The sequence below is a fragment of the Leucopleurus acutus genome (assembly GCF_964270905.1).
Source record: "Leucopleurus acutus genome assembly, chromosome: 2".
Taxonomy (NCBI): Eukaryota; Metazoa; Chordata; class Mammalia; order Artiodactyla; family Delphinidae; genus Leucopleurus; species Leucopleurus acutus.
Window position 1 is genome coordinate 55,372,933 of NC_139143.1, and position 27,675 is coordinate 55,400,607.

The 27,675-nt window shown below is 38.4% G+C and overlaps 1 protein-coding gene across 2 annotated transcripts in view; it reads right to left on the reverse strand.

Annotated features, from left to right (window-relative positions):
* Nucleotides 1-26,208, reverse strand: part of DHX9 (DExH-box helicase 9) — a 54,409-nt gene extending 28,201 nt beyond the window's left edge. The window contains exons 1-12 of one of the 2 annotated variants that reach the window (XM_082833828.1): nt 26,076-26,208; nt 23,373-23,505; nt 21,937-22,077; nt 9,636-9,750; nt 6,518-6,630; nt 5,768-5,916; nt 3,342-3,388; nt 1,680-1,816; nt 1,305-1,394; nt 1,038-1,199; nt 822-899; nt 95-286 (exon numbers count right to left, since the gene is read on the reverse strand). In XM_082833828.1, the coding sequence (XP_082689954.1) occupies nt 95-286; nt 822-899; nt 1,038-1,199; nt 1,305-1,394; nt 1,680-1,816; nt 3,342-3,388; nt 5,768-5,916; nt 6,518-6,630; nt 9,636-9,750; nt 21,937-22,077; nt 23,373-23,483 (1,335 nt within the window). In that variant the 5' untranslated portion in view covers nt 23,484-23,505; nt 26,076-26,208. Of the gene's footprint in view, nt 1-94; nt 287-821; nt 900-1,037; nt 1,200-1,304; nt 1,395-1,679; nt 1,817-3,341; nt 3,389-5,767; nt 5,917-6,517; nt 6,631-9,635; nt 9,751-21,936; nt 22,078-23,372; nt 23,506-25,683; nt 25,855-26,075 lie in introns of those variants that run through there. The other variant, XM_082833829.1, reaches the window with a different exon arrangement.
* Nucleotides 26,209-27,675: the final 1,467 nt, after the last annotated feature.

Sequence of the window (27,675 nt, forward strand, 5' to 3'; positions counted from 1 at the left end):
CAAAGAATTAGGAATGGTCAGGCTCCTAGGTGTTTCCACCTCTCAAACCCTATCCACACCAGGCACACACCTCGTAAGCTGGCTTGCTACTTACCTGAGTTACTACAATATTACACTCTGCTGCTCGGTCATTCTGGATAAAGTCATCTAGAATAAACTGGGGAACTTGTGTGGTTTTACCACATCCAGTAGCGCCTCGGATAATAACAACTGGATTTTGACTAATTTCTTCCAGGATTTCACTTTCAAATTTCTTCACAGGCAGTAACTCTCTCTCCTGTAAGATCTGTATTAGAAAAGTTACACCTTAAATTTCTACCAATATACATATTAGAAACAACTATCTTAATTCTAAAAAAATCTGCCATCTCTATAAAAAGTTATTCCTTTCCACTGGCTGCATATTCAAAATATACTTTTTCATAAAAGAATGTATATATTTATACCTCTAGTTGAACGGTCTCTTTCCATTAAATTTCTGAAGAATCTATCTTTTGGCCTTATCCACACCCTTATTTTCCTCCTTTTCTCCCTAGATATTACATATACATTCCCTTTCTTCTAACATTTTAAGTTGTTTCATTCAGAAAACACCAAAAAACTACCAAAAAAAAAGTTATTATCCCACATCTTCCACTTTAAGAATCACAGGCCCTTAACTCACAACTACCCTCAGAGGTAACTAGGATGAGCAGTTAGGTTAGTATCTTTGATCTACCTTACTAGAAAGGGCAAAAACATATTATTCGCTGTCCTTCTGCCCATACCTAGAAAGTTCTGAGACTGCGAGCACCTTATGTCTAAATACTTCACAGACTTACTGCTTGCAAATCATGATCCTGTTCCAGCTGATACATTAATTCACTCTTGAGGTCCATGCTTATTTGTTCTGGAGTAGCCTGTAAAATGAGAAGGCAACAATCACACAAAAGCGTAATTCAGCTTCAAAATGAATCATTTTTTATCTAGATATCCTAATGAAATATATTCAAAAGTAAAACACGAGAGTCTGATCTCAAAAATAATGTTGCACTCACGTAAGCCAGGGGCCCCTCATCAATGTTGCTACTAGTCCAAGGATTCCAGTTGGATTGTGGAGGTGACCAAGGAACCACGCCCACTTGGTTCTGCCGCTGAGATGGCTCAAAATGAGCCAATTTGCCAAGGTTGAGTACAACAGGCACAGAAGGATCATCAGGCTATTAAAAATAACAGAAAACAAAACAAAACCAAAAAACAATACTAGTTGTTTGTCTGACTAGAGAAGTACAATACAAAGGTAAACTAAATAGCTGTATGCTTACTAGGGGCACGATCTCAAGATTTAGCTCTTGAATGATGTTCTGCAGCTGATGCTCCAAATCTTGAGAAAGGTTAACTTTGTAAGGCTCCACCTGCAGAAGAGGGATGGCCATGAAAATCATGTAACATACACACAAACACTACTCAAATCTACTACAGTAGGGTTAAGAGTATGCAGTCAACATTAGGTCTACAATAGTCCTAAAGCCAACAAGTCAGTTCCCTCGTGAACGAATTACTTAATGATGATTAGTAGGGCCATTTCCATTTCTTGAGGCGAGAGTCCCAGAACTATCAAACTTCTTTAGCCAAATATTAAACAGAAGCTAAATTGAATCTTACAATATCTCTTTGGGCTACTAAGTCTAAAGACTCACTGTCTCTCCTTCTTTCTTCTTTGTAAGTCCAGAGTAAGCTTCAATCACTCCAAGGTGGTAGAGTTGTCTGACAAGTGACAGCGCACAGGACTGTGCTGCCAATTTTTTATTTGATCCATGTTCGCGTGCAAAAATCCCTATAATTTAAGGTCAGGATTATCAACGACAGAAGGATAAATCGTCTAAGTAAAGAAAACATCTCAACATAAACAACTAAGAGGTAAGGTACAAAAGCTGCCCTAAAATACAGAGTACGTTATGAGTTCTAAGTTCCTTTTCATTCTAACTGTTAACCAAAAGCCATACTTTAACAGCTTATCAACTAAGTAGCCAACCATCTTGATTACAGGCACACACTAAGACACATACAAATCATTATCAAAGCAAATAACCTATTTCAACAAAGTTGTTATTATTAACATCATTTGGCATTAAAACAGGGGAAGAAAAGAGAGTTTAACTTCTGAAAAGTAAAGGATCAAAAAGCAAATCAAAGGAAAGAAAATGGGCCCAAAGTGCCTAGACCAGGAGACACCAATCTTCTTCTATAAAGGGTCAGAAAATAAATATTTTAGGCTTTGCAGGCCACATCGTCTGTCACAATTACTCAGCTCTGTCTCTCAAGTGTGAAAGCATTCACTGACAATACTTAAACCAGGGTTTGACGAACCTATGGGCCCAGGAACTAAAAACGTTGTAAAAATTTTAAAGAGTCATAAATATAAGACAGAAATAATGTGTGATATATGTGACCCACTAAGCTTAAAATATTTATCTGGACTTTTACAGAAGTTTGCTCTTCCCTGACATAAACAAATGACTATAGCTGTGTTCCAATAAGTTTAAAATAAACTCCCATTCACACAGAGTAATTTATCTTTAAGGTCTAGGATAAAAAAATTCAACATCATCTCCTCGTGATTCATTCAAAGGCTTGATTCTATTAGAAGTCTTTGATATACTAAATTTAAGTCATCAGAGTTAGTTGCAGAATTCTCAAGCTGGAAAGAATCTTCAGCCATTTCTCCTAATTTTTAGTGAAGTAAATTGAGTCCCAGCAATGTAGGTGTGATTTATTCAAAGTCACAATACTCGCTAGTAACAAAACCAGGTACACAGGGCTATTCCGTACTTTCAAGCATGACACACTGCTTGCTTTAAACTTACTAAGAATAAAGGCAATATAGCTTTGCCTTTCTACTTCCTTTATGAATAACCCCAACCTATTCCTTAAGTGCTTCCTCAGGGTAAACTTCTCACCTTTTCTTCTTGACTCCGTGACTCTTATAAATGCTCACATTCACTTTTAGGCCTCCAATCCTGTCATCTGATTAACTCCTTTCTAAATGTCACCTAGCTAGCCTTACCCAAAGGAATTATATCTTTTATGTAGAAAGATAAAAAAACATTTTAAAATTCTTTGACAGTGGCAGATTCTTCAGTAGCCTACCACCTCTTACCCTTTAAAATGCAAACTAACACAATCTTTCTTTTCACATGCAAAAATGGGAAAGTGGGCCTTCTAATATTCTAAAATACCCTAAATGCTACCTTATATCATGGACTCCATCAAATTAATAAAGCTTACATATATGTGGCTCAAGACTTTAAAGCGAATACTACTCCACTATACAAGGCTCAGAGTATCAGGGAAGCACTTACTTCTGCCCAGCTGCTTGATATAAATGGTCATTTCTGCAATAAAGCTCCTGTAAGAATATATATAAACAAGGTTAGAAATTTCACTCTTAGAAATTATTAAATCCAGGACTCCCCAATCAGGCAGGCTTTCCAACTGCTTAGGCAAATCAAAGCAAAAAACCACTGTAAACACTTATATCTGTTCAATCCTAGAACAAATGAAGTACATAAACTTTAAATAATGCACAACATGGCACGAGACAGCTGTAATCAAAGTTGATGAACCAACTGTTCACGAAAAGAAAATGTTAGGGTTTTTGGTTCTATATTTACTTACTTTTAACTCTTATTTCACAGGTTGCAGTCTGAATAGCTAGAATACATTCAGTGAAAAGGAATTTTCCACTCAGCTTGAGGCCGAGAAATAAAATAGGCCTAAAACCCCTTAAATTATAGTTGTGATTGTTTTAAGATTCCTTTGCATGGGCCACCCACTAATGATTTCAATCTGCTAAGATAAGCTAAATATATGCAGGTATGCACACATACACATGGGTGTACAACCACTGTGCACATGTCAGTGGTTCCTGAGGCGGGGGGTCTGATATCTGCCTGCAGTTGGAAGCAGCCCTTGATAACAAAAAATTTAGCTTACTTACATCACACTTTATTTAAATCAGGTCCTGGAGAACAAAATATTTTTGAAAATTATAGCTAAAATTGCTAGCAGATTCTAGGGAATAAATTTAGGTTTTAACAAGGGCAAAAATGCCCTTTGAAATCTATGCTTTCTGATCCCTTCCACTACTCATGTACATTCTAACCTTGAGTTTGTGCTGTGAATAAAAGGTTAGGTGAGACTTTAGAAAAAAATAAATGTTAGATTCCTTCCTATACCTCATGTGAACTGACCTTCAGGCACAGCGGCTTCAGGGGTCAAAGGCCACTGGCTTTCAAGGGAACAACATCCACCCTTTCATTAATGACACCGATGCCAGTATGTTTCTCAGCCAGGCTTAAAGTCAGCACTCAATCTCATTCTCCTCCACCTAGGGGGAACAGCAACACCAGAAATCAGTTTACAATAGTTTCCCATGTGATTGCTTAGTTCAGCCTAAGCAGCAGCACATGTGTGTATGAACACAGACCTCTGGTGTTGCTGTCTGTTATGCCTTTAAATAAAGGACATATAAAGAGCAATGCTGTCCTAGCTCCCCCAACTTCTCTGCCTTCCTCATCATAGCCTGAATTCTTCAACTTTGTATCAGAAGCCAATAAGACACTTAAAAAAAAAAGTTTATAATAAGCTTGAGGCATACTTAAATTATCTAACTGTTCTTAAAGTCACCAATTGCTACTAAGCCCAATCAGTGCAGAAAAACAAAATATTTTTTTGAAAAATCATCAACAAATGAATCTTTCCTTTATGATCTTTGAGGGTTTAAAAAAGTCTGACGTTAAATTTAAGTATTTGAGAATTCAGGATTGAACAAAACAGTGCGAAGCAGGGGGAACCATGCTCTGAACATCATTTTGACCAGTGTCAAAGTTTTTTGTTAGTTATAATTATTTTAGGGCTGCTAGATGCAACCAAAGAACCCTTTGATTTTCAAGGGAAAAACTTTTGATGTATTTTGAATAATTTATTTCATATAAGGACAGCAAATTAAATCATCCAGATTTCCATTGTAACATTCCCTCCCTTCCAATAAAATATAGTGCCCCCAGAAGAGTCTAATCCATATGAGCCTTCCTGGGAGTAATAATTACTACACCCTGGAATGCTCTCAGGAAGAACAGCAAGCAGGCTGAGAAACATACTGTCACTGTTAGAACAACCTCCTCCCTTTATGTTCAGTTTTATAAATTTAACAGAATAAAAGTGTGCTAATTTAACTCACATACAAAGATTGAGGCTCTCCTTCAGCTTTACAATAAGCCCTTAAAACTTCAATAATAGGACTGAAGAGCTGGCAACTTTCCAAGCTGATGGGAACTTTGGATCTAGATGCAATGCCATCTACCTCTGAACACTCTAAACTTAAGTGTCTAACTTGATGCGTTGAAGAAATAAACATTATAACTGCCTCTAATACCACAGTGAACAATAAACTCACTACCTCTGGCTGATTTTTAAGTCAATTATGGACAAACCACTACTTGTGGCTACGAGTTTTGCCTCTCAGATTCATACGAGAACCTCAAAGTCTAGCAAAACAAAAAGCAGATTTTTGCATAACTTCTTACACAGCTAAAATCACACTCCTAAGTGAAAACCATGGTAAACTGCACATTACAAATCAATAACAATTTTTCTTGGGCAAAATAACATATCTTTTCTCAATTTGCTGCTAATCCACAAACTGAACCAGATAGCATGTACAAAAATAGAATGACTATACAAAACCCTAACTTACTACAGAAGGCAAAGAGTGAAACAAGCAAACCTGTTGTGATCAGGACCCACTTGGGTGTACTTATATTCTCCTTGGATCTTTTCTTTTTGGAAATATTGGTTCAGACGAGCCTTAGCATTTTCCAAGGTCCAGTTTCCATGTAGCCCAGCATTTAAATCCACTTCTTCGGATTCAAGGGTCTGTTGAATCAATGATAATTAAATTTGGCTCCACTAAGTTTAGTTTAGTTATGTACACTTAACGCACAAAAATAACTTTTTTGTACCATGCTTTATAATGCAAAAGTTGTTTAATAGTTTCTAATCCTAGTCAAAATTGAGCCAGAATTTAGTTTTTACTCCATGTGATGGCCCTATTGTATAAACAAGCTATTAGTTAATGTACTGTATTTAAACTGTTCCAAAGAAACCTTTGACAAAATTTTTTACGCTGGTTTTAACACTTTACATATATCAAGTGGAAAAGTAAGTGTTCTGTCTTATGAAAACGCCTTTACCATGAGTGCTCATGAAAGGACGTTTACTGAGGCACCTACATTTCCTACAAAGCAGATGAAGAGATCTTTTATTAACACCATGAAAAATTGTTTTATTTCACAGGCAATTCTAATGACCAGATTTAACAGGCAGCTTAGGTTTATGGTGTTTTGGGTGAACAATCAGTCTCAAATAACTACTTAAAACAATCACCAACTTATTAAGTTGCAAATATCTTAAACCTTGCCATGAACCAAGTCCTAAATCACATTCCAGGAGGTGTAACACAGGGTTACAGCCTTACCGCTTGTACTTCTTGTTCTTCTTTTCTTGAGTAATAATCCTTCAAATTGGCTCCTCGATCCCAGGTGGGCCCAGGAGCACCATAGCCAGAGGCCCCAATTCCAGAATTATTTTCTATTACGGGAAGAAAATGATTGTTCCCTTGATAAATCAAACTGTATGAAGATCCTAAATATTTTTTAAAAATACTCCTAATTTAGATTTTAGCACTCCATTATTAGAAATCCAACGTTTCAGTTATTTGGAAATGGGCCTGAAACCTCTATGACTTACCTGAAAAGTGTTACATGACTGAATACAGGTCTAAATTGCTAATTCCAAAGATGGTATACAGGGGGGGTGCTACAAGTAATGATCATAAGTGACTGATAACCCAGCATACGTTATCAATGTAGCTTTAAGTTGTTGCATATGTATTAGGTTGGCCAAAAGGTTCATTCAGATTTTTCCTGTAAGATGGCTCTAGGAGCACTTAAAGTTGTCTTTAACTTCATTTAAAACAATTTTGTTAGATTGTATGTGACAGCTGTCATATCAGCGAGCATTTAATAAAAGACTTATCAAAATTGGTGAATTTTTGTGTAGCCTTTTTTTTTTTTTTTTTTTTTGCGATACGCGGGCCTCTCACTGCTGTGGCCTCTCCCGTTGCGGAGCGCAGGCTCAGTGGCCATGGCTCACAGGCCCAGCCGCTCCGCAGCATGTGGGATCCTCCTGGACCGGGGCACGAACCCATGTCCCCTGCATCGGTAGGCGGACTCTCAACCACTGCGCCACCAGGGAAGCCCTATGTAGCCATTTTAATACTGAAGATGGAAGGAAAAAAAGCAACATTTTCGGCATATTATGCTTTATTATTTCAAGAAAGGTGAAAACGCTACTGAAATGCAAAAGAAGATTTGTGCAGTGTATGGAAAAGGTGCGGTGACTGATCGAACGTGTCAGAAGCGGTTTGTGAAATTTCGTGCTGGAGATTTCTCCACGGTCAGGTAGACCAGTTGAAGTTGACAGAGATCAAATCGAGACATTAATTGAGAACATTCAATGTTATACCACATGGGAAATAGCTGACATGCTCAAAATATCCAAATCAACTGCTGAAAATCATTTGCACCAGCTTGGTTATGTTAATCACTTTGATGTTTGGGTTCCACGTAAATTAAGCAGAAAAAGCTTCTTGACCGTACTTCCTGCGTGTGATTCTCTACTTAAACATAATGAAAATGCTCCATTTTTATTTATTTTTTAATTATTACTTTAAAATTTATTTTATTTATTTATTTTTGGCTGCACTGGGTCTTCGTTGCTGCTTTCTGTAGTTGTGGTGAGCGGGGGCTACTCTTAGTTGCACTGTGTGGGCTCTAGGTGCACGGGCTTCAGTAGTTGTGGCTCGCGGGCTCTAGAGTGCAGGCTCAGTAGTGGCGCATGGGCTTAGTTGCTCCATGGCATGTTGGATCTTCCTGGACCAGGGCTCAAACCCATGTCCCCGGCACTGGCAGGCGGGTTCTTAACCACTGTACCACCAGGGAAGTCCCAAACATTGTTTTTTTTTTTGCGGCACACGGGCCTCTCTCACTGTGTGGCCTCTCCCGTTATGGATCGCTGGCTCAGCAGCCATGGCTCACGAGCCCAGCCGCTCCGCGGCATGTGGGATCTTCCCGGACCGGGGCATGAACCCGCGTCCCCTGCATCGGCAGGCGGACTCCCAACCACTGCGCCACCAGGGAAGCCCCCAAATGTTCCGTTTTTAAAACAAATTGTGACAGGTGATGAGAAGTGGGTACTGTACAATAATGTGGAACAGAAGAGATCATGGGGCAAGCGAAATGAACCACTACCAACCACAACAAAGGCCTGTCTTCATCCAAAGAAGGTGATGTTGTGTATATGGTGGGACTGGAAGGAAGTCCTCTATTATGAGCTCCTTCCAGAAAACCAAACCATTAATTGCAACAAGTATTGCTCCCAATTAGACCAACTGAAAGCAGCACTCGACGAAAAGCGTCTGGAATTAGTCAACAGAAAACGCATAACCTTCCACCAGGATAATGCAAGACCACATGTTTCGTTGATGACCAGGCAAAAACTGCTACAGCTTGGCTGGGAAGTTCCGATTCATCCACCGTATTCACCAGACATTGCACCTTCAGATTTCCATTTATTTAGCTCTTTATAAAATTCTCTTAATGGAAAAAATTTCAATTCCCTGGAAGACTGTAAAAGGCACCTAGAACAGTTTTTTGCTCAAAAAGCTAAAAAGTTTTGGGAAGATGGAATTATGAAGTTGCCTAAAAAATGGTAGAAGGTAGTGGAACAAAAGGGTGGATACGTTCGTTGTTCAATAAAGTTCTTGGTGAAAATGAAAAATGTGCCTTTTATTTTTACTTAAAAACCAAAGGCACTTTTTTGGCCAACCCAATAATAGCTGATTAAATGATAAAATGGTTTCTTTGCTAAGTATGATCCTGAAAGAAAGCTAACTACCAGTGCTAGAGACGGAAATAAGGAGAAGCCTAAAAGGTGTTCAAAAGTGATGAATCTTGACGAGAAAGCAGAATAACTAAAAATAGCAGTTAATATTGACTGAAACTCTATCAAGTTTATTATATGCTTTTTAAAAGTTTACTCTTCATAATAATCTTATAAGTAAGTACTACTGCTATTCTTGTTTCATAAACACTGGATCTGAGACTTAGGCAATTTGACAAATATTCCACTTAATCTACCTTACAGCGGACACACTAATAAAGTTTTGGTATATATAGAATTCAGCAATGACTGGGATCCATAAGGCAAACAAACAAGCCTACAATATATTTGGTAGAAATAAGTTAGAAACAAGAAAGGGCAGTAAATAAGACCCCTTTAACCAAATGTTCTAGCCTGTGCAAAATCTATCCAGGGATCAAAAACTAGTAAAAGCTAAAGACAGCAAGGAATTGAGCTGTACCAATTTATAAAAGAGATTAAATAATCTGGTGGTATTATATAGTTCTTAGGTTCTCTGAAAATTATGAGTTTACTATAGTTATTTCTATCTATCCAAGTGAGAAAGAGAGATGATGACCATGCAAGATCATGTATCTTACTCTCAGTCATGTGCACACATTCAAGTCCCTTACCTGTCTTGAGAGCCAGATGTGGAGGAAGAGGTCCTCCCATGGTTGTTGGTAAACCTCCACCAGTATCTGCTGTGCTGTCAGGTACATCAGTAATTGGGGGCGGAGGGGGTGCTACCTGCAAGAGTTTGAAAAGTCAAGGCAGTGTCAGTAATTTCGCCTCCAGAGACTATTAAATTCTTTTATTCTTAGAGGAGGTCCACGTGTCACCCCTCCTTTCCTCATAATATTAACATCTTTGTTTTTCAGTATTATAAAACTGTTATGCTCTCATTTCAGGCAGTAAAAATATTCATAATTTTCCATCTGGAGATTACATAATTATGTAGATGAATACAGTTTTTCCACAAAAAGTGGGATCTTTTTTCCACAAAAAGTTTATGCTGTATCGTTAATTTACCTTTTCCACTTAATATCTTTTTTTTAATAAAATATCTATTTATTTATTTATTTGGCTGTGTCAGGTCTCAGTTGCGGCACATGGGCTTCTCTCTAGTTGTGGTGCTCGGGCTCTAGAGCACGCATGCTCAGTAGTTGTGGAATGCATGGGCTTAGCTGCCCCGCAGCACGGGGGATCTTAGTTCCCCCCGACCAGGGATCGAACTCGCATCCCCTGCATTGGAAGGCAGATTCTGAACAACTGGACCACCAGGGAAGTCCCTCCACTTAATACCTTTATAAATATGTTCAACTTCCAAGAAGCATCTGTTAAGAGACGTCTACGTGGTAGACATTATTATGGGTACTGAGGATAAAATAATGAACCAACCAGATGTTCTGTAGTTACAGAGCTATATTCAAACAGCTACATTCTAATTCTGTATTCTTACAGAGCTAAATAAACAACAAATAAATACACAGTATGTCAAGTATAATACAATACTACCAGAAAAGAAAAATAGGAACTGTTAAGACATCACAGTCTCCATGTTAGCAGACATTCAGATTGTAGCCAATCTTAAATCATAAAACAGCATTGCCATAAACTCTTTGTACTTTGGCTTATTTCTTTTGAGAAAAATTCACGAAAGGGAACTTCCTGGGTTAAAAGGCATCAAGATTTAAAAAAGCACCATAGCGCTCTACAGAAAGGCTGACTTCCAAGCTTGCACTCTATATGAGAACCTACTTCCCCACAGCCTCACCAATCCTCGGAATTACAGCATACGTCTTACATCTTCACCAGTATTAGTTTTGTTTTGTTGTTATGGTGACCGGTTATTTTCATTTACATTTTATTTGCCCATTACTCTATCTGGATAATTCATCATTCCCACTAATTTCTAAGAATTTAATATTTCAGTGCTATTTCACTGTGTCATACACGTTGCAAAATAATTTGTCCTTTTCCTTTTATCTTTGTTAAACGCTGCTTAACGTTATTTTGTTTTTGTTTCCGCAGTCAAATCTAGTTTCTGCTGTGACACCTCAGTAAAATGGCCTTTCCTATCCTGAGACCTGTTCTACGTTATTTGCATACACACATAGGCACATGTATGCATATACCATCCCTCCCCATCTTGAAACTAGTATCGTGCAAATTTAGTTACTGCAAACTAAAAATAATTAAAAATCTTTATTAATATATAGTAGGAATGGCTAATACTTTTAACTTCTTCAAATTCTTCAGCAATAATTTTTCCTAATTACCCTTTTCATCTATTTTACCAAATATTATGTTAAATTTATAGAACTTACTCAGGGAGAACGGACTTCCTGACAATGAGCTGGCTGCTGTCTTACAATAACACTCCCACCGGCTGACATCTTCCAGTAACACGCGCGCCCAAATATGTGGCTCTACATTTCATCACTTTTCTATCTGCTGAGACAATTCCCCACAGATATCTCAAGCTTTTTCAAGTTTTATTTAAACATTTTTTCAAGGATGCTTGGAGAGCAAATAAACTTGCAAGATGAAGACAATATCTTCCTCCAGGGTAGGAGGCAGGTTTGTTTCCTAACAAGTATGATGAAGATAGCCGGCAGGTTTGCCAGCAGCCCCCCAACACTGGGGGCTTTCCTTAAGCTCAGGTGCCTCAGCTGTGATACAGACCCACTGTGTCCTCAGCATCCACCTGGACCTACTCCACACCGTCCCCCAAGGGGTTCAGGGACAAGGGGGAACTGAGGCAAACATGAAGAGTATGGTGCCTACTATCCCATGAGTAACATCCTTTGTCTCTGACTCAGAAGTCTTGTGTCTTCTGTCAGTATCTATGAAACTGTGGCAGTCTGAACTGTTAGCTTGCAAGTATGGTAAAATCTCAGACTCTTACGAGTTCTTGATGCTATCCTTCAGTGAAAGTCCATTGCACTGTTCTTACAGGTCCTACAAACTACATATGCACAAGTTCTTTATAATTTTTACTATTATAGTAAGATATGTGTCCAATTAGATTCTTTATAATATTTACACCTCATTTCTTTCTACATATTCCTTTTTATTTACTGCATTACACTGAGTAATGGTGGTGACAGTGGACACCTTGGTCTTGTTTTAACTTTACAGAAGTTCCCCTAGAGCAGGGCATCTCCAACTATCCGCAATGAAGAACTGGCTTTGAGTTTTTTCCCCTAATCCACTGGGAACAATATTTTTGTAAAATATACCAAAAATAAATTCCTAGAAATATGAAATAGAAAAACATAAAATACAAGCCCAAGTTTTCTAATTATTAGATTCAACAAACACAAGTTTACTGTCAAAATATCATTAAGTATTTCTAAATTCTTACTCATTTCTGTATTTACCTCCTCACAAACTGTAACAAACACTTTGAGCAGCACTTTTTTAATACAGTGTTCACTATTATTTTTAGATGATACCTCTTAGCATGTCTAGGAAGTATTTCTCTACTCCATTTCCTAAGTACCTTATTGGTAATAAGCACTTAATCCCATCACATATGTTTTTTAAAACCTCTATTAAGTTGATCACTGAGTAGATATTTCTTCTAGACTCATCAATGTGATATAGTAAAAAAGTCGGATTACAGAGTTCTGACTCAGAGCTGCTAGAGGTGTCATAAAATATGGTATGTGCAACAAATTACTTTTCTCAAATACGAAACATGCTGCATTCTCAAACCCATCTAACCACGTGAGTTTTTGATAAAGGACTGTGAATCTAGTTACTTTTTTCTTAATTAGACTTGGGATGGACTATTTATCTTTTACAAAGAACATCAAAAATTTTTATCACTTTTATTGATACTTTTTTCCTTTCTAATCCAGCAATTTCTGATTTTGCCTTTATTAATTTCTTCCTGTTTTATCTGGTGTATCTTCCTGAATTGAAACTTATTAGCCCATTCATTTAAAAAACTATTCCTTGTACAAAAATAAAAGCATTCGATGATGTTCCTTTGAATAGAATATTCCTCTGGCACTCCAGAGTTTTGATAGAAAATGTTATCTAAACAGTCTGTAATTGTAATTTTAAATTTTCACTTAGAACTAAGAATTCAAATTTCCAAGTGTTTGGAATTTTTTGGTCCCTTTGCCACTGTCTCCCATTACCATCTTGGTTTTGCCAATACAAACATTAGTATTTCTAATGCTAGACCGACTGATACACTGTGAATTGATGTTTCTTTGTCTTTGTTGTCTTTGCTGCTTCCTTCCTTAAAGTTTGCTCTGATATTAATATTGCTACTCCTACTTTATTTTGTACTTCATCTGCCTGGTACAGCTTTATTTATGTCTTTATTTTCAATCTTGTTGACTGAAAGATTTCTTTACACAGATAGCACAGGGCTTGAGGCAAAGTACAGCCTACTCCTGGGACACCATTAATAGCCAGGTCCCAGCAAAAAACCAGTGAGCAGCACTGGTGCCACAATGTTTACTTGCCTTTCCTCTTTCCACCACCTTGCCACTCCAGGGCCACAATTCCATTCTACCTCACTCTCTATCTACATCAACTTAAGAAAAAATTTCTTCAAGATTGAGGTTTTGTTAGTGGGACAACCTCCTACTTTCCAGTGATGGGGAGTATTATGGATTAAATGCCTGTGTCTCCCCAAAATTCATATATTGAAATCCTAAGATCCAATGTGATAGTACCAGAAGTCAGGGTCTATGGGAGGTGATAAGGCCATGAGAGTGGAGCCCACCTGAAAGGGTACAGTGCCCTTACTAAAAAAAAAATAAAAAAAGCAAAGCAGAGAGCTCTTTCACCAGACACTGAATCAGACAGAACCTTTATAAGCCACTCAGTCTATGGTACTTTGTTATAGCAGCACTAAGACAGGAAGGATTTTTTTTTACATTTACTGATCTATTAAGATTAAGATGCAGAAAGGGGTATTAAAAGGCGTATCATCATGCACAAACTTGGCTCTGCCCTAAGGAAGGTTTAATGACATGAGAAAATGTTTATTATATTAAGATAAGCGAAAAAACAAGGTTATAAAATAGTATACGCAATTTGTATCCTATCATGTTAAAATACACATTTAAATATCTAAATAAAAATAAAGATTTTAGCGACACTGGCAATACTATGGTTTATTTATGTTGTCTTTTTAATAATCTTTATGTTTTCTAAAATTTCTGCAATGAACATGTATTAAACACTGTAAAAAAATGTTATTTTTTTAAATCGAGAACTAATAGTAAAACATGAACTACCAATAGATAAGCAAATAGACAATTCAAAGAAGGAAGTTAGAAATAATTAACATTTAGAACAAATGGTCTACTTATTAATAACGAAAGAAACACAAATTAGAACACTATCACTTTTTATCTCTTAAATTAAATAATTTTTTAAAAGACTACCAAAACTACTAAATCTGTTGATATAGGTGATACAGTGAAATGTACAATGGTTCAAGCATTCTGATAATCTTGCAATATTACATTAAGAATTCAACACAGTATTCGACGTAGACTCACCTACAGACTGATGTGACCAACCCCCCGCCCAACACAGGTGACAAAATAGGTTCATTTTTTCAGAGGGCATACTGTTCCTATGAATAAATCAAACAAAATCCCCATCAAAAACCAAAAAGATTTTCATCTAATAGAAGGAAGCAAGGCCAGAAAAACTGTTCACTGTACATAATTCAAAAATTCAAGTTTAGGAAAAGAGACAAGTTGTACAGGGAAGTTTCATAAATTCTCACTGTGGTCACTTTTTTGGGGAATGCCTGTTTGTTTAAAGTTGATCTATTGAGGTGAACGGTTTTGTTCAAGATGAAGAAATATAAGCTCCATGTCAAATGATATCAAAAGATTAATTATGGTTTAGTCTAAGTAAAAGTTAAGGATTGATGCATTCATTACAAAAAAGATTCAAGTACCAATACCTGATAGAATGCAAAGCTTACAGAGTACTATGAACAAAGGATGGGATAACTATGGTATGGAATACTTAAGGGTATAGGACCATACCCTACTAAGTGAGGGAGTGATAGAACACAAAATTAAGGAGCAGTCAGAGAGACAGGAAGAAAATCACGAAGACGGGGTAATAGAGAAGGCAAAGGAAGAGTGTGTTGAGATGGAGGATGTGAAAAACAAAGCTGAACACCGATTAGGTAAAAAAAAAGGGAGGGGTGGGGGAGTATTCAGTTTACATTAAGAACATCTTTTTTTGGTATGGCAGAAAATACCACACGCAAAAACAAAGATATAAAGGACAAACTGGAAAAAAAAATATTTGTAACATATCACAGATAAAGGATTACTATTGCTAATATGCAAATAACTTAAAAAATTACAGAAAAATGAGTAAAATATATGAACAAGTTCATTGAAAAAGAAATGCAAATGGCCCTTAAATGCCAAAAGATCTTCAACTTCGCTCAAAATAAAAGGAAGGCAAATTAAAGGTATACTGAGATATCTACCACAGACTGACAAAAATAGAGCAGCGGTGAGGTAGTAGACTGAGGTTTCTCTACCCTGACACTACTGACATTTTGGACAGTTAATTCTTTGTTGTGGTGGACTGTCCCTGGCCTCTACCCACTAGATGCCAGTAGCAGCCCACCCCTGCCCCCTTGGTCAAAAATGTTACCTATATATTGCCACTGACACCCCACCCCGGTGGGGGGCAGCTGCCCCTATTGAGAACCACTGGAAATGACTGAAATGGTGAAAATTGCAAAATACAATTCCTATCCTATGGAGAGAGAAAACTGTAATAGTTTGCAAAATCACATGGGCATATATCTTTTGACCCAGCAATCCCATTTCAAGGAATCTGTCCCACAGACAGATTAGCAAAAATACAAAAATTCATATGCATACATGCACATAATCTATAGGCTATTCATGTCAGCATTGTAAGTAACAGTAAAAAGATAGTACAAAACTCTATCAATAGAGGCTAGTTGAATAACTATGGTACTATGGAAGTGAAAAACACGTAGGTAAAGAAAAAGAAAAGTGTACACAATAAGATAGTGTTAATTTAAGAAAGAGTTGGGATAAGGGATAGTAATACATATACATTTTTTTCTTTTTTTTGTTTATAATTAGAAAAAGGTCGACCCAAAACTATATATCAAAAACAAAAAACTGGAAGACAGGAAAAAGGATGGAGGAGGCAGGAACAGAAGCCAGACTTTTCTAAATATACTTCTTTTGTTAATTTAACATCAAAACTATGTAACTATTTAATTCAGTTCTCCAATTTTAAAAAGGTGATCCCTAAAAATCAAAAGCAAAATGAAACAGATGAACCTGAGTATAGAGCTGAGAGTATGATCACGAACAGGAATTATTTCAAACTTTAAAGTGCAGTAATTTGTATGTCTATAGTAAGATACACCCTAAATATGAAAAAAATTGCAAAAAATGTTAAACTTTTCAGTAATCATATTATTGGTGGTAGCAGTGGAATTTACAGTGGAGACTGTTGTACATGTATATTGAATAAAGCAACAGAGTAATTATGTTGGGGCACTGCAAGGAACCATGGTTTTTGGATTGGGGGAAAATGGACATACAGATCTACACTGAAGTTAAGCAAAAGCCCTGCAATTCTGAATTTAAACTGGAAGCATCAGGTTGAACTCAAAATATATCTTGTCTTGGAAAAATTTTTCCCAAGCTGTGTACACTGAAAAAGCTAAAACAATGACCAATTTAGTAGTAACTTCTTGGCACTCAGTTTGTGGCCTCTAAAAATCAACCCCCAGTGAAAAGAACCAGGGATCTTAAGAAATGGCTGATTCCAGATCTGAGATAGGAAAATTCAAGTTGAGCCAAACATATGGTATGCCACAAAGCATGAAAGTGATCAAAGACTAAGGTTAAATGAACTTAGAAATCAATGTGAAGAGGGTCCTACTGGTCCAAAATGGGACAACTTAAAATAAACATCAACAATAAAAATAATGGATTAAAATGTTATATATTTGAATCAATGAGTTCATAATAATTGTGGGAAAAAACCTAGCTGGTAACCTTTGGAAGACGCTAGGGACAAACTTATTTCTTTTAATTGCTTTTTTTTTTTTTTTTTTTTGGCGGTACGCCGGCCTCTCACTGTTGTGGCCTCTCCCGTTGCGGAGCACAGGCTCCGGATGCGCAGGCCCAGCCGCTCCGCGGCATGTGGGATCTTCCTGGACTGGGGCACGAACCTGTGTCCCCTGCATTGGCAGGCAGACTCTAAACCACTGCGCCACCAGGGAAGCCCTCTTTTAATTGTTAAAGGGAAAGAATCAAAACATTTATCTTGCTTTTTCTGTATAAATTATATCTCAGAGTGACTAAATTATTGATAAGGAGAGGTTCTGTTTTTGCTTTTTAAGGCGGTTTCTTGTTATAAAAGTATTCCAGCCAGAAATCAAAGGAATGTGCTAATGAAATAAATCTACACGGTGATATCAATGGCTGCTAGCGTCACATCATGCACCTCCTCCTGATGAAGTACAGACCATCACCTTTGGAAATTTCTTGCTCCTGCCCCTCTACCCCAAACAAATCTGAATCTGATCAAGTCTCTAATCTAACCACTAAATATGGGAAATAGAGGAACAGAGAAACATGTTTTATGATACCAGAGGGATATAGCTGCAAAATCTGAACTGTGGGAAACTAAAGAATAAATAACATGCTTTCTTCAACAACAAATTCCAAAGAAAAATTAGAGACAAAGGAAGAAGGAGAGAGAATCTAATGATTAAAAGACTAGATATCAATCAATTGTAGTATATGGACATCGTTTGGAGCATGATTTAAATAACCTATTAAAAATGGATTAAAATGGATTTATGAAACAAGGAAAATCTGAATACTGAGGGTATTTGGGAATATTAAGAAACTATTCAATTTTTTTTTTTTTTAGGTTTGATAATGGAATTGCTATGTTTTTTAAAGGATTATCTTTTAGGGATACAAACTGAAACAGTAACAGATGAATCACAGGATGTTTGGGATTTGCTACAAAATAATCCAGAAGGAAAAATATAGATAGAAATTATAGAGATGAATCATGATTGGCCATGCTGAAAAAAGCTGCAACTGGATTATGGGAACATAGGGGTTCATATCATTCCTATACTTGCTTTGATACACATTTGACACTTTCCACAATAAAAAATTTAAGTAGGGCTTCCCTGGTGGTGCAGTGGTTGAGAGCCTGCCTCACGATGCAGGGGACACGGGTTCTTGCCCCGGTCCAGGAAGATCCCACATGCCGCGGAGTGGCTAGGCCCGTGAGCCATGGCCGCTGAGCCTGCGCGTCCGGAGCCTGTGCTCCGCAACAGGAGAGGCCACAACAGTGAGAGGCCCGCATACCGCAAAAAATAAAAAAAATTTAAGTATCCTTTGCATTTAGAAACAGGTCATTTTTGGCAAGTGCATTCTGTTGAGTGAAAACGCAAGTGAAGTGACACAAACAGGGTTTGGCAGGGATGGGGAGGTGAAATAAAGATGGTATCTAAAAGTAAAGACTGGCTTGTGATATAATATTTTTCCAAATTCATCCATTCACCATTCATTCATTCATCTAACCAAAAAATATTAAATGCCTGCTATATGGGCCAGGAACTATTCTAGATGCTAGAGACACAGCAATGAACTAAAAACAGACAAAAAAATCCTCTGCTCTCATGAATTTAATTCTAATATGACGATCTAGGGGGAAAAACTAGGTTAGAAGCGGGTTTTTCAATCTTAGTATAACTGACATTTTGGGCTGGATAATTCTTTGTTGTAGGATGCTGTCCTGTGCATTGTAGGATATTTGGCAGCACCCCTGGCCTCCACCTACTAGATGTCAGTGTCACCACCACTCCCTTCCAGTTGTAACAACAAAAATGTCTCCACAAATTGCCAAACATCCCTGTGGGACAAGATGACTTCCAGTTGAGAAGCAGCAGGCTATAAGTTAGTAAGTGCTATGAAGAAAAATGTAACAGTGAAAGGAAATAAGAAGTACCAGTGTAACAGCAGATTTGCAATTTTAAACAGGATGGCTGAGGAAGAGCACTACAGGCAGAAGGAATAGTTAAGTACGAAAGTCTTGAGGTGGAAAAGATGCCAGCATATTTGAGGAACTGCAAGAAGGCCAGTGTAGCTGGAAGAGGTGAGGGAGAAAGCAGAAAATGCATATTCAGAGCATTTAATGGGAAAAATCTGAATGTGCTAAAATGCTAACAAGAAAAAACTGAAAGTAGGATATTGTTTATGGTATGCCCAAGTAAGCTTCTACTAGACTGACTCCTGCAGATAACATGAGCTCTAGGAAAATAAAAACAAGAACTAAAACACCCCTAAAACCCCCTCAACTATACACAGGCACTAAAAAATAAACAAAAGCTGGCAGATTCTGGAAGGAACTTGAAATGAGAAAGCAAGAAATAGCAAGGGTATAATTCCTGTTTATTATGCCTTTTAGCTCTAGGGAAGACCATGTGAGGCAGCTAAAACTCAACAGAAAACCCAGTCTTCCTGGCCTGACATATCAGAGGGTAAGAATTTGGGGAAACCAAAGCTGCTAAAAAGTGTGAAAGGAATCTTGGAAAGGAAAGGAGCAATCTCAAATTTTGTGTATAAACTCTCCCCAAATCTCTGGCTAACCCCTGAACTACATATATACAGGAAAGACTCCAAGCCTCCTAGCATAGGATCAGAAAACTGAAGTGAGATTTGAGCTATCACTCAAAAGATAGTGTTTGCAGTTTGGGTCCAACTAAATTAATTGCTTAACAACACAATAACAAAATAAATACTCTTTGGAGGAATAACATTATTTAGAGTCTCCACAGCATAGTATTCACAATGCCCAGGATATAATCCAAAATTACTTGACATACAAAGAGGAGAAATCTCAAGAGAAAGCACAATCAACAGAGCCCAAGCTGAGATGGCCTGATGTTAGAATTAGCAGTCAAGGATTTTAAAGCAGCTATTATAACTATGGTCAGTGACATAAAGGAAATTCACAGTCATATTATGAACATATGCTTATAATAAATGAAAAGGTAAGAAATGCTATCAGAAAAATGAAGTCTGTTAAAAAAAGTGATAATTCTACAAATGAAAAAAACATCTGAAAAAAAAATCACTGATGGACTTAACAGCAAAATGGAACTGAGAAAGCAATCAGTGAACCTGAATACACTGATTATATTCAACATATACTGAACATACATATATATATGAAATCATCTAATCTGAAGAGTAGAGAGGGGAGAAAAAGAAGAGAGCCTCCAGGACCTTTGGGATAATATCGGCAAGTTTAACATACACGTAACATAAGCGTCCCAGAAAAAGAAGACCAAAAAATGAGGCAGAAAAAAAATTTTTTTTAATAATAGCCCAAAGCTTCCCAAATTGGGTGAAAGACATAAATTTACATATTCAAGAATTTCAGCAAACCCCAAGCAGGATAAGTACAAATAAAACCATGCATAGTTATATCACAGTGAAACTGCTAGAAACCAAAGATAAAAAAAATGAAAGCAACCAAAGAAAACATTACATATAGAGGGAAATGATTTGATTACTGCTGACTTCGCATCAGACAACAGAACGTTATCTTTAAAGTGCTGAAAGAAAAGAGAACTGGCACCTCAGAATTGTATATCCAGTGAAAATATTCAAGAAAGAAGATAAAATAAAAATAGTTTTCCATAAAAGAATTAAAGAGAATTTGCCACAGGCAGACCTACACTACAAGAGGGAGGAAGAGGCTAAAAGAAACAGAATAGGTCATAACAGATGGAGCAAAGGCCAATAGCTTCAAACATTTGAAAGATATTTGCAACATTCTTTTCATAGCCAGAAAGAGTCTTCAAGGTCATCTTGTCCAACCCCTTCATTTTATAGACGGCTCAACCAATCTAATTAAAAATCCTGTAATTATCTAGTGGTACAGGAGACTAGAAAGTAAGACTCAATTTTTGGGTAAAAGCAATGGAAGGAAAAAAACCATGTATTTTTACCTTTATAAGCAAGTCAGAATACAAAAACTCAGTGAAAAGTGTTAAAATTGATAGATTATTCCTAAAGGTTTTATAAAAACTGGGTACTACCTAAGGCATCTACTTAAATCGTAATGTGAATCTTTTTATAATATCAACACCACCTGAATTTTTGTGAAAATGCAAGTTTTCATTTTTTAATTAAATGACAAACTTTATTTCTTAAAAACTGTACTGGAAAGGGGTTTTTGCTGCATACTCCCAAAATAATTAAAATGATCATGGTATCAAAAACACAAGAATGATATTCCATTGCACCAAATACTATTTTGTCTCTACTATCTAAGGGAATGTCAATGGGAGGAAATGTATCTTAAAATGTTATTGACTTTGGGACTTCCCTGGTGGTCCAGTGGTTAAGACTCCAAGATCCCAATGCAGGGGGCCTGGGTTCGATCCCTGGTCAGGGAACTAGATCCCGCATGCCCAACTAAGGATCCTGCATGTTGCAACTAAAGATCCCATGTGCTGCAACTAAGACCCGCACAGCCAATTAATAAATATTTTTAAAAAGTTACTGATTTTTATATTCTGTTTAAAATGTTATCTTTGTAAGTACACAGAATACAACAGGCTCTGAAAAATCAGTTTTGAATGAATGAAATATATAAAACCATAAGACATACAGATTAAAGGGATCTCCCAAGCCCACAAGTCAGGTACATAATGAGAATAAAATCCAAATCTTCAGGAAATCATCCTAGTTCTCTGAGAAAACAAAATGCCAAGGTTCACTCTGGAACACATTAAAATACTATTTGAAAACAACATTGAAAAATTATCACCCTGGGCCTCCATACATACTGGATTAGCATAACCTTATAACATATGTCTGAGTGCTTGGCCATACTTACCCCAATAGCTGGGACTTCTTCACTCTTTACTTCATTTATTCGAACCAAATAGTTAACAAAGTCTCTGGCAGCATTGCTCTGTGCATCCTTTTTATTGGTGGAATTACCCATGCCAGTGTAATTATATCCTTCCACTCGAACCTTTAACAGTCAAGAAAAAAATACCTTGAGAGACTGACCTGTGTAATTCTGGTATTTAAAAAATTCATAATTCACTAGTCCATTAAGAGACTACAGTTAACTATTGGAAATATACTCTATAAACACACTGAGAATAACACACAAGAGAATTCACCAGTTGTCTTATTTAAAAAAGCTTAATTCGTGTTGTCTAGTAATAAACTAATCCAAAAACAAGAATGTTAACTTATGTGGCTCAGATATTCTCTTCTCACGTAACAGAATGTTCCAGTCTATGGCCATTACCACCCTGAATGCGCCCAATCTCGTCTCATGTAACAGAATGTTCCACATTAAAATCTGACTTTATAAGACCCAAGAACAAGCTCTCTACTTGTATTTATTTTAAAGTACTCTGACTTGAAGCAATCAAGAATTGATCTACTTTCCATGGAAGCAACCTAAATGCCCACTGACAGACGAATGGATAAAGAAGATGTGGTACATATATACAATGGAATATTACTCAGCTATAAAAAGGAATGAAATTGGGTCATGTGTAGAGACGTGGATGGATCTAGAGACTGTGATACAGAGTGAAGTCAGAAAGAGAAAGACAAATATCGCATATTAACACATATATGCAGAACCTAGAAAAATGGTACAGATGAACTGGTTTGCCAGGCAGAAACAGAGACACAGATGTAGAGAACAAACGTATGGACACCAAGGGGGGAAAGTGGGGAGGGGCGTGGTGGCGGTGGGATGAATTGGGAGATTGGGATTGACGTGTATACACTGATGTGTATAAAATGGATAACTAATAAGAACCTGCTGTATAAAAAAATAAAATAAATTTTTTTAAAAAAGAATTGATATACTTTCTACTGGAACTAGTAAAACTACAAACCGTTGGTCCAACTTTTCTAATCTGCACTACTGGTACTGTGGAAGCTGCGGAAGCTTCACGTTCTAATTAGAATAATTTACCTATCAGATTGTTTTAAAAGTAATGCTCAGGGAATTCTCTGGAGGTCCAGTGGTTAGGACTCTGCACTATCACTGCCAGGGGGCCCAGGTTTAATCCCTGCTCGGGGAACTAAGATCCCACAAACTGCGTGGTGCAGCCACAAAAAACCCAAAAAAGTTATGCTCACTTGAAAATGATTCATAATGAAGTAGACATAACAAGCAAGTCACAGTAAAGAAGATTCCCCAACGTACAACACATTAACATTTTCAAACAGAAAACATGGTTCTTTTAATAATAAAATAAACCTCAAAAGTCACATAAATGTAAACTATTTTTTTAGTACCTCACACATGAATTTCTGCCTGTTTTTGTTCCCCACTGCTCTAATTTCATAGGTTGGGGTCATCTTCCTTTTGCCACACCAGGCATACAGAAAATTTTTAACATCACCCATGATTCAAGTGTCTTCTTCAGACCTAAGAAACAAGTTAGTTAAAAACAGCATTATTTATAAGAACAAACACTGGAAATTACCAACCTGGAATTTACTGAAAATCTAGGTTAAGTACAGGATATTCTATCATGCTGCTATTAACACTGCCTACGAAGAAATTTTAATGACATAACTGGAAAGTCTACGACATGTTATAAGAAAAAGCAGGATGCTAAAGTATGATCTGAACTACACAAAAAGTATGCATAAGTAAATCAAGACTGGAAAAGACATATCCCCCCAAGCGTTATCTTCAGGTAACTACAAGTGGTTTTTATCTTTTCTTGAAAGACATTTTATGGAACGTCCTACTTTTTACAAAAGGCACTTTATGTGTTTTAACTAATTTAATCCTTACAACAATGGTAGATAACATTATACACAGTAGATCCTACTATATCATCTTTTTACAGAGAAAGAAACTAGGGCATAGAAAGTTTTAGTAACTTTTCTAAGTTATCCACTGTGGAGGTCTAAATTCAAACCCAAACTACTATATTAAGAAATGGTCATCAATCATTTTATATATAAATCCAATAGTTTATCATCATTTGGATTATGTCTCGTAACATACTGCCCTCAAAGTTGTAGGCAATATGTTAGTAAGTCCAAATACAGCACTTAAACTGGAAACAGTAATCAATGAACTTAAATATCCTGTGCCAAATCTCTCCTTTAGGCCTTGTTATTCATTAAAATTTGAGAATATTATGTCTTTTTGAAGTGCAACATACCATACTTGTTGGCATTCTCCCTCTACTCCAGGTTATAAGATAGCAAAAGATATGGAGCCTGAGTCTGAGTTACAAGCAAGGTATCTGAGAGTAAATTAAGAACCAGAGAAAATATGCTACGAATTTAGTTTGCTGTGATGTGAGAAGAAACCCCACTGCTAGAGCATTGTCTCTGTCTTCTGTTAATGTGTAGTGCATTTTGTTAGCACCTAAGCCTTGTGTCATCCAACCTCACCCTAGTATAAAAAATTTATTCTGTAGTCATAGGTTAACCCTGGGGACATTCTATTAATGAAAAGCTGTGGAACGCTGATGATGTCTATCTACAAATTCCAACCATGAATAATTAAAAAACAAGCCCTCAGCGTGAATGAGTAGCATGAAATATGAAGGACTACACTACCAAATTCCTTCCTCCCTCGGTAGTCTCTTCTAACTCCATAATATTAAATATCAACTATATGCTAATGATGCCCAAATATATATTGAAAGTTCAGTCTTTTCTCTTTAAGCTCCAAAATGAAGCTCATCCAACTGCAGCACTAACGGACCCATCTGAATGCTAACTTCGGATCTCAAACAGAATTTTAAATTTCCTCCCAAACCTGTTCCTCTTCCCGCCAATCCCAGTGTTCCCATCTCCCTAAATGGCACCTCCATCCACCAAGTTACTCACGTCACCATGTGGGAATTTCCCAGTCCCTCAAGATCCTCCATAGCTATCCCTTGTAGAGCCCTTATTATGTGCCAGTCGGTATCCTTAAAGGAGCATCTATGTGAACTTTTTTACTTAACCCTTACAACACTGTATAGATAAACATCACTATTATTCCCTTTTTACAGGTGAGTAAACTGAGCCAAAGAATAACCTGCCCCGGGAGACAGAGCTCCTAACTGGGGGACCCAGAATTCCAAGCCAGGTAGTCCTGATCTACTACTGATTTACTGCGCACTTCTGCCTCCAAAACATGTCTCCAATCCATTCGCTTCTCTCCCTTCTCCCTGCTACCACTACTGCCCACCTGGAGTACGGCAAGAACGTCCTAAATAATTCCCATTTCCACTCTGGCTACCCCTAAATCCATTCTTCTCTTAAATTCTCACCACACCCCAATCACATGGCCTTCTTTCAGTTTCTTTCCAATCCCTGCCAGTAAACACTAACTAATCCCTTCTGCCTCTGCAGTTCTGCTTTTCCTCCGCGTCTTCATAGCTGACGCATTCTCCGTCCGATGGCCGAGATAACGGCTCAGAGGTCTACCTCTTCCGAAAAGCCTGCCCTTGCCACCCTATCTAAAGTAGCTCCCTCCCTTTACACTAATTCCTCATGATCTTTTTACCGAAACCTGCAGACATTTGTTTCCCTACTGCCACCCCCGCGCCACGACCGCAACCTCTGGGAGGGAAGGGCAAGGACTGTGCCTAACCTGTTTACTCTGTCCACAGCACCCGCAGGACAGCACCCAGTATTTGTGGCATGGGCCCTAGGCGTGGGTGGCGCCTCGACGGGCTCACCCTCAGACGATTCACCCCCTTTCACTCTGTGGCGACAGCGCCACCGCCGCGAGCAACGCGGAGGAGGAAATGGGGTCTGATTGCTCCGGAGCCGGGACCGTGACCAGCTGCGCGGAGAACCGGGGGCCACCTCGCGGCCCCGAACAGCGCAAGCGCGGCGCGGCCAGCAGCACGCAACGCGCAATCCGGGAACCCGGCGGGGCGGCTCCCCTCCCCCTCCCCGCCCCCGCCGCCCGCGCCTGGCAACAAAGCCAGGCGGCACAGCCGCGGGGCCCAACGAGTGACAAGGACGTCTTTCCCTTACCGGCGTCCGCTTCCTGGTACCCGAGAGCACAGGCCTCTTAGGACCGTCCGTGGCTTCGGCCTTAGCAACGGACACACAGCGAACGCAAACCCACACGCACGGAATCAGAGGCAGCAGCGGCGGCGGCGAAATGGCTCCGGTCGCGGCGCCAAGGAGGGCGGGGTCAGTGCGCTAAGCATGCGCAGAAAGCGAGCCTGGGACAAAGGGCGCCTAGAGGGAGGGGCGGGGCTGCCGCTACCAAGCTGCTGGTAGAGTCTCGTCGGCTGGGAGATCCGCTGCGCCTGGCCCCGGGCGCCCCAGCCCTGCTTCTTCCTGTAGTGCAATACCTACTTTTGAAAGTTTTTTGCGAGTTGGGGACCTGTAGCATTTTAATGCAGCAAAATGTTTTGCAGCTTCTGTCATAGGGACCTGTGATAGATGAGGTGCCCTTCGAAGACAGAACTGGAAATCTCAGGTGCTAACTTTATAGGGTTGTTGAGGCAATTGAACAGGATGGCATGTGAAGGGAGCTTATCATGTGTATGTGGCACACAATAGGTGTTCAGTAGGTGGTGGTGGAGTAAGTCAGATACTCTAACGTGAACGTCTCCTGAAAGACATAAGCTCAGTGAAGGCAGGAACCCTGCCTGGCTAGCTCGCTGCAGTGCTTGGTACATCCAGTGCTCAGTAAAAACTAGTTTAATGAATAGACAAAAACTGCAAGGTTGTTTTTGCTCACATTGGATAGCCTCTTGTCTTCAGAGTCTTTGGAATAAACTGGATTCTTAACGATTGTAGTAGTCACTTAAGTTTTTGAACTCTAGTGCTTCCCACGGAGGCAACAATACAAAATATTTCACCTGGGGTTGTTCCACAGAATCCAGGCTAATCAATTATCAGGCCCCATCACACCTATCATCTTCATATTTCACCTCTTTCACTACGTTTTTTCCCCACTCTTCTAGCTTACTGTGATTAATCCCTTTAAAACTCTGTTGCTCCCATGATCAGAATAACACAGCATTCTCGAGCATTACTCATTCTTTTATTTTCTCCATGTGTTTGCTCTCTTCAAATAGGAACAAAATCATTCGGGGAAACACGTTAATCTTTTGTTTCTTTGTCCCCTTCCAGGGTGCTTAAAGCAGCAGGTTTTTTTTTTTTATGATAAGTGAAACCCAACTAGCATAAGTGAATTGCAAGTGTTTTGTAGCAGATAATGAACACAGCATTTTTATTACCAACTTTTTGAATTCATTGTCTGGTAGACTGATTATATGTTTCATTATTTTTTCTGGGGTTTTCTGTTGCTCTTTCAATTGAGAGTGTAAGGTCGGATCTTAACAAACGGCACCGCGAAACGGAGGAAAGCTTCAAGTGAGCTTTATTAGGGAGCGCTCCAGGGCGAGGTTCACTGGTCCGAGAGAAAGGGGCCAGAGAAGTCGCACCCGGGAGAGGGTTGGGCAAGATTTTATAGGGGAAGAAGGGAAAGAGCTGTGGTGAATCTGGGAAGGCGCAGGGTATTCCTTATTTGGTGGTCTTTTCGGGTATCCTGGGGGACCGTTGGTCCCGCCCCTCGAAAGGCGGGAAGGCTGGGCCGGGTTCAAAGTCCCCAGGTCAG